Source organism: Carassius gibelio, chromosome B21 (assembly GCF_023724105.1).
Source record: "Carassius gibelio isolate Cgi1373 ecotype wild population from Czech Republic chromosome B21, carGib1.2-hapl.c, whole genome shotgun sequence".
In the NCBI taxonomy this organism is placed as follows: domain Eukaryota; kingdom Metazoa; phylum Chordata; class Actinopteri; order Cypriniformes; family Cyprinidae; genus Carassius; species Carassius gibelio.
This window is the reverse complement of record NC_068416.1, coordinates 16,007,025-16,014,101: the sequence shown is the minus strand read 5'-3', so window position 1 is coordinate 16,014,101 and position 7,077 is coordinate 16,007,025. Positions and strand designations below refer to the sequence as shown.

Sequence of the window (7,077 nt, the reverse complement as noted above, 5' to 3'; positions counted from 1 at the left end):
GGTCATTTGCATGTAGTTTTCCCTCCAACACACATTTTAATCAAAGTTGCGTGCATCTTTAACAAGTGATTCAACGGCTGTTACATCTTAGTTCCTGTGTTTATCCCTTGTCATAACCTTTGTGGCAATGCATAAGTCATAAAAATCATACATACTGTTGCCATAGACACTAATTAGTTTGCCAGGATGTTTTTAACAGGAGCATGAAATAAATTAGCCTAACAACGCATTGCTAAGAGATTTTTCTCCTCATTTAAATAATGAAGAACAAATATGGTTCATTTGAGTTTGTTTGTTTGTTTAACAGTAATAGAGTTGTATGATTATTCCTTCCCACACTTGGGAAAAGTATTTTTGTGATGCAAACAAGAATTCTGGCAAGGCCGTTCTTTTCACTCATTGGGTTTGTCAATAAAACTACTAGAATCTACATTTCTTCTGCACCTTTAAATCCTTTAATCACAAATACCTGAATAATGTGTGATTCAACTGCACCCTCTAGTGTGTGCCATGATGGTTACATGATCGTTGCTATTCTGCAAAGGACAATAACATGTCAGTGTACTCAAAGCTACAGTGTTTGCTATTAACAATTGTGATACTTGAGCAGTCTGGCTCTCTCCTCCACAATCAAAGTGTCTTTCAATCCGAAGAATAAGTGCAGGATTACATAACTTGACCTCAGATTCCCATGCCCAATATAACACCACCAATGAAGTACAGTATTTTTTTTTTTATTTGGAAAGAATGTGCATTTCATATCAAAAGCAAACCACAGAATCTCTTTTACAACAAGATGACTGTAGTCTTCATCGAAACTCAGTTCAACGAAAACAAAGCTATGGAGAATGTCAGAGTCTTGTGTACTTTAACGACTGCTAATGGAAGGGTGAACTGAAGGCAAAGTCTGTCAATCTTCATACATTCTTTGAATGTTTATGACAGTGAAATTATAGACGCTTACTTGACAGAAGCCTGTTAATTTAAGTTATTCATATTAAGTTACACAATAGCAAGAATAGCAACATGGTAGCCATAGCACAGGTTGGCAACTACTTGGCGGAAATATTCACATTTTGTCCTCTCTTCTTTTTGGCGATTACATGCATAACTGATTGTTTTAGTGCTAAGAGTCTCTTGTGAATAAGAACTTGTTTTAAGAGCAAACATCTTACCTTGAAACTCATTCCTGATATTTATTCTGCCTAGCTACTCTTTCTTGACATGAACACCATTTTTGTTATTATTAGTCTGGCTGTTTACGCCGTTTGAGTTCAGCTTCCCTTCTGCCATCAGTTTTTTAATGTGGTCGTGCGGCCCCTTCCCCATCAAGGCTGAAGGGTAGCGGTAGGAGCCTCCGATGCGGTCCCACAGGGTGAAGTACTGCCCGTAGTTGTAGTCGAAGAAGAGGTGGTGGTCTGTGTGGTGAGCTGAACCGTTGATGATGTGTTCCATCAGACTGGGCACGCGGTAGTCTCCGTCGTGGATGGAAATGGTCCATATGTTGACGAACACATACAGGACTAAGTAGAGAATCTTGTGTAGGGGGAAGAAGAAAGGGTAGATGTGGTATGGCAGGCCCTGAAGAAATCCGTCCAAGGGGTGGAAAGCGTGGCTGGCGAACGGAGTGGGGATCTTCCACACATGATGTGGTTTGTGAAAATACTGTATATGAGGGAAGAGAGTAAAACAACAAGTAAGTTATATGGAGCTGAAAGTACTACACTTGTACTGGTAGCTGAAATCATGTTTAAAATAAGATAAAATATGTAGTATTTTGAACAGTGTAGGTGTCATTATTACTATGTACCTATCACACAGATGTTAGTATGGTGGAGCAAATATTAAATTCTCATTTTTTTTTTATCAAATGTACAACTTTTTATTCAATATCACAAAACGAATTAGGTGAATAGTGGTGAATTGAAAATCCTTTCACGAATTGGGATAAAGCTTATATTAAAACAGTGTGGTTACTGTCAACAGTTCCCAAAATATTTTGTTCTTTGTAACTGAAATAAAGATGGAATAAAATGTTAATGTTACCTGAAAAAAAAAAAAAAAACAGAATTGAAAAAAATAAATAAATAACAACACTGAATTAAGTTGAAGTTTTAAAAAATCTAATTGATCCCGAAATCAAAGACTTTAAAGGATCAAAAAATGGCAATAGTGCATAAAATCACAAAAAAAAAAAACTGCAAATAAACTCTAATTCAAATGTTTATAACATCATAGTATAAAAATAATTCTAAAATAACATTTAATTACATAAAATAAACATAACAAAATTAGATTTTCTCTTTATTATTTACCTTCTCAAGATTTTCAAAGCATGTTTTCTTGGGAATATTGTTTCAATTGGTTAAGACATCCTGTCTCCTCAATAATATTACCGTTAATCTTTTGCAATATTACTCTTTATTCCCATCTTATTCATTTTCTTGGCTGTTGTTCATTAATAAACTATAAGTAACTGAGCTTGAGCAGAACATATTTACTCAGTCTCCTACATGCATGCTTTTAATAGGAAAAAATACCTTAAATCACAACTCAAGCATATTAAGTTTATAAATTAAAAAACAACACTACATAACAGGAGTTTATCCATCTTTGCTCATCTTTACCTAAATGTCAATGCGAGGCAGTTCATATATATATCTTAAATACCTTATATATCAACTTGTGGTGAAGGAATCTGTGAACCCAGTAAATGCACATGTCAGTGAAAAACAGGAAAGAGATCATGCTGAAAATCAGTCCTGACCATCCTGAAAAACAAGCAGAAATAGTATGAGATGGTTATGCCCATAGCAACACGATTATCTAACGCACATCTGACAGGCTGCATCACTGGTACTTTCTAAAATTAGGGCTGTTGGTTTGTTGCATCCAGATTCAATAATGTTTTTAATGTTTCTGGCCTAGCTTTCCTTAAAGTTTAAAAATGGGTGGTTATATCCAGCACTTCATACAGTATACCCATTTGATAAAGCAAAAGATCTCACCAAATGGCGATTCATCTACACTGTCGTACAGTTTGCTGTATCCTCTGACCTCGGCGAAAAACAATGCTACTGTTGGTACACTGATCCAGGGCAAAGACCACAGAGCATATTTTATTTCACGTTGCACCTGGTTCTGTGGTCAAAAATAGAAAGAAAAAAAAACATACAAATATATACGTACCTGTATATAAATATACTCATTTTAAAGAAAGTAGATTGCTAGATGGGGAAACAAACCTCCAGAAATTGAGGGTGTTGCATTAATTTGTGGTCAAAAATGAAGAAGTAGCTCAGAGCACCCAGGCCTAGATATAAGATCGCAGCACCCAGGTTGGTGACCACCATCAAGCCGATGATCTGCCGCAGAGCCTCGTCCTCCGGCCAGGATGAGGGATACACATACGGAGTGAAGAAGTAATAATCTGCAAAGTTGAGCACAAGGTCCATCTCTGACCCTATGAGTTGGACAGAAGTGTTATTAACTGTCTAAAATGTGAATGAACAAAAAGGCTTTTAAATAATTCACTTAGTCATTAACGTTACTGCCATACTCTAACAAACAATGAAAATACTAGAAACACTCCAGTGCACTTCAAGCAATATTGTAAATATTTTTACTTTTCTAAGACAAAATGAATCAGAAAAAGAGCAGACAGAATTAACGCAGTGTATTATTGTTGACAATACATGTTCATGTCTGAAAACAAATGCTGTAATTGTAGGAAACGATCTACTCACCTGTAAAGGTGATTTTGAAGACACTCCAGAATAGAAAATACGTGAGGTTAAAAGCCTCACAGAGGCCGTCCTTCTGCTCTCACTAGAAACTAAAAAGGACGCAGCCAATAGCAGCTCACTTCCTCAGAGCGCGAGCCCGTTTCTTGACATCTCATTGGACAGATGCGAGATCTGGTCATGGCGTTAGTGATAGGAAGTCCAACTCGTTTGTGCGACTCGGTTCTTTTGAACAGTTCATTTAGAAGAACCGGTTGAAAACAGATCAAATTATTATTTGACGTCGTTAACTTGTATCATCACGAAGCGCACATCTTGTTCTTTGTGACTTTCTCGATTGGCTTTTATTAAGAATTATTTATATTGCATTTAAATCTGCCTCAGTTCAGTTTGTTACAGACATGATTCAGTTATTTAGAAAATAAATAGTATTTATATAAACAATTCTAAATTAATTTCCATCTGAAATGTTTTGTTCGTTTTAGTAAAACCCAACTCTGCATAGAACTGTAATACATATTTGATATATGGTAAACATGTTTCCGTCAGGTTTTGTTCGTCACAATTAGCAAATGATTCAATTATATGTGGTTTGTGAACCGGTTCAAAAGAATCAATGAAAAGGTCTGTTCACAAACCGTTCACCACTGTAAGGCGTTAACCTGCAGATTAATCATAGTCTATTAAAGAAACATTGTCATTCCTCAAGTTCATTAATCTAACCACATCGGCTCGACTATATTGTAATCAGAAAATAGTTACGTAACGTTTGGCAGAAAAGGTTCAATGGATAGGAGATGTCGTCATCAGAGAGCGACATAACAACAAACGGCAGTGCTGGGCAGTAGACTGCACGGGTACGTTATGTATTATTACTTTTACTAGGATAATTTAATAGCTTTCATTTTTTCCATGCACTCCATAACTTACGATAGATACAGTGTTTCAACGTAGTTTGATCTGTTGAATGTGTACCGAAGTCTGACCATGGACAGTGAAGTGCAGAGAGATGGAAGAGTTCTCGATCTCACAGATGACGCCTGGAGAGAAGACAGACTGCCATATGAAGATGTCACAATCCCACTGGTAAAACGTCACATTTACAGTTTTGAGATGTGCATTAAATTACGTAGGTTAAAATATATTATGTGAAGTAATCTTCGCAATGATGGAGAGTACTGTTAATACTCCAGTGAGCAGCGGAATATGCACAACACATGATTATTATTATTATTTTTTTACTTTTCATTATGTATAGAGAGACAGCAACATATTTTGCACGTGGAAATATGAATACTTTACATCTGTTTTATGTGATATCAGGTTTGCCGTAATTGCCTGTAAATCCACTGTACAGGTGCATCTAAAAAATATGAATATTGTGAAAAAAGGGGCCTGGGGCACCATTGAGCTTCAGCTCGACTGTATTGTTGGATCGACCGTTTCTCATCTTTCTCTTGAGAATATCCCATTGATTCCATATGAGGTTCAGGTCAGGCATGTTAGCTGGCCAATCAAGCACAGTAATATTATGGTCAGCAAACCACTTGGAAGTGGATTTGTCACTGTGGTCATGCTGCAAAAGGAAATCAGCATCTCCATAAACCTTGTCAGGAAATGGAAGCATAAAGTGCATCAACATCTCCTGGTAGACGGCTACATTGACTTTGGACTTGATAAAACACAATGGAGCAACACCAGCAGACCTCACAGCACCCAGTCATCTCTGACTTCATAAACTTCACACTGGACTTCAAGCAGCTTGGATTCTGTGCCTCTCCATTCTTCCTCCAGACCTTGATTTCAAAATAAAATGCTAAATTTAATTTCATCTGAAAAGAGGACTTTTGACTAGAGCAACAGGTTAAGATGCTACTGACGTTGTTTCCAATTTAGAAGTTGCTTGGCAGCCCTTTTCCTGAAGACGTCTGAGCGTGGTGGCTCTTGATGCACTGACTCCAGCTTCAGTCCACTCCTTGTGAACCTCTCCCAAGTGTTTGAATCGCCTTTGTTTGACAGTATTCTCAATCTTACGGTCGTCCCTGTTGCTTGTGCACCTTTTCCTACCCAATTTATTCCTTCCAATCAACTTTGCATTTAATATGATTTATACAGCACTCCGTGAAGTCCTTCTGTGACTTGCCCTCTTTGTGGAGGGTGTTAGTGACTGTCTTCTAGACCATTGCCAAGTGTGCCTTCTTCCCCATTATTGTGGTTTCAAAGAACAAGAGATTCAGAATTTATACTGTAGGGATGGTCATTTAATGAAACTCAAATGTAAATATTCTACTATTTTGAGATACTAGATTTTTGACATTCATGAGGTGTAAGCTCTAATCATCAAAATAAAAATAGCTTTTGAAATGCTTTACTATACATGTAATGAATCTAGAATATATAAAAATGTAACTTTATGAAAAAAAAAAAAAAACTTTTTCACAATATTTTTTGAGACGCACAAGTCAGATTAATTGTATGCCTTTTTCTGTCAGAGTGAACTTCCAGAAGCAGAGCAAGACAACGGCGGATCGACCGAGTCCGTCAAAGAGCAAGAGATGAAGTGGTCAGATCTCGCCCTGCAGAGTTTGCATGAAAACACCCCTAACATTGGTACTTAGATTTGAAGATGCTCTGTCCATTTATCTGTCCTCTATGTGGGTCACTTATACAAGACTTATGATGCAAAAGACGATTTTCTTATGATTATATGCTACTGTGATTTGCATTCAATGTGTTTTTGATATTAAAGAATAAAAAAAATTAATTTAAAGTGCTGTATTCAAATTAAGTTGTGCTAGTTTTTTAAATTTATTTATGGTACACAGTTAGCATTCTTACAATTCACACTGGTATCTAAAATGCACAGCACTTCTTGTATAAATCATACCTATGCTAACATTCAAAAGTGTTTATTTTTGTATTAATACTTCTATTTAAAAATGATTAATTAATTTGATCAAAGATTACAGTAAAGACATTTTACTGTTACGTAAGATTTATATTCCAAACAAGTTGTTCTTTGAACTTCCTATTCATCAAAGAATTCTCAAAGGGTCCACAAAAATATTAAGCACTATTTTAAGTAGTATTCAACTGGTAACTGTTTCTTGAGCATCAAATAATCATATTTGGAAGGATCATATGACACTAAAGTAGAATAATGGCTGCTGAACATGCAGCTTTGACAGATTACATTTTAGAATATATTAAAATTGAAAAAAATAAAAATAAAATCTAAATTCAAAATTGTATAAAAAAATGCAGTGAAATAAGAATGACGCTGCTTTAAAAAAAATCTTTCCAACCTCAAATATTTTCCTTGTACTGTATTTGG

The 7,077-nt window shown here is 35.9% G+C and overlaps 2 protein-coding genes across 4 annotated transcripts; one reads left to right on the top strand and one right to left on the bottom strand.

The window, feature by feature from the left end:
• Positions 1 to 718: 718 nt before the first annotated feature.
• On the bottom strand, positions 719 to 3,884 carry LOC127985742 (lathosterol oxidase). Its single transcript, XM_052587862.1, has 5 exons — positions 3,747 to 3,884; positions 3,246 to 3,463; positions 3,009 to 3,141; positions 2,671 to 2,771; positions 719 to 1,665 (listed from the first exon to the last, which is right to left on the bottom strand). Exons 2-5 carry the CDS (start codon positions 3,453 to 3,455, stop codon positions 1,210 to 1,212), a joined length of 900 nt encoding a protein of 299 aa, XP_052443822.1. The 5' UTR covers positions 3,456 to 3,463; positions 3,747 to 3,884; the 3' UTR covers positions 719 to 1,209.
• A 490-nt stretch (positions 3,885 to 4,374) lies between these two features.
• On the top strand, positions 4,375 to 6,513 carry LOC127985743 (anaphase-promoting complex subunit 13). 3 transcript variants are annotated; one of them, XM_052587864.1, is made up of 3 exons: positions 4,375 to 4,600; positions 4,724 to 4,829; positions 6,236 to 6,513. In XM_052587864.1, exons 2-3 carry the CDS (start codon positions 4,731 to 4,733, stop codon positions 6,359 to 6,361), a joined length of 225 nt encoding a protein of 74 aa, XP_052443824.1. In that variant the 5' UTR covers positions 4,375 to 4,600; positions 4,724 to 4,730; the 3' UTR covers positions 6,362 to 6,513. The 3 variants fall into 3 exon arrangements, with proteins under 3 accessions (XP_052443824.1, XP_052443825.1, XP_052443823.1); XM_052587865.1 differs by having other exon boundaries at positions 4,685 to 4,829; XM_052587863.1 differs by having other exon boundaries at positions 4,376 to 4,600; positions 4,679 to 4,829.
• Positions 6,514 to 7,077: the final 564 nt, after the last annotated feature.

Bases quoted from the DNA above. Each gene is read 5' to 3' on its own strand.
- LOC127985743 (XM_052587864.1), top strand. From the start codon at position 4,731: ATGGACAGTGAAGTGCAGAGAGATGGAAGAGTTCTCGATCTCACAGAT. The intron at 4,830-6,235 runs GTAAAACGTCAC...TTTTTCTGTCAG, and splicing joins AAGATGTCACAATCCCACTG to AGTGAACTTCCAGAAGCAGA.
- LOC127985742 (XM_052587862.1), bottom strand. From the start codon at position 3,455: ATGGACCTTGTGCTCAACTTTGCAGATTATTACTTCTTCACTCCGTAT. The intron at 3,142-3,245 runs GTTTGTTTCCCC...TTTTGACCACAG, and splicing joins AACACCCTCAATTTCTGGAG to AACCAGGTGCAACGTGAAAT. The intron at 1,666-2,670 runs GTATTTAAGATA...CCTCATATACAG, and splicing joins ACCACAAGTTGATATATAAG to TATTTTCACAAACCACATCA.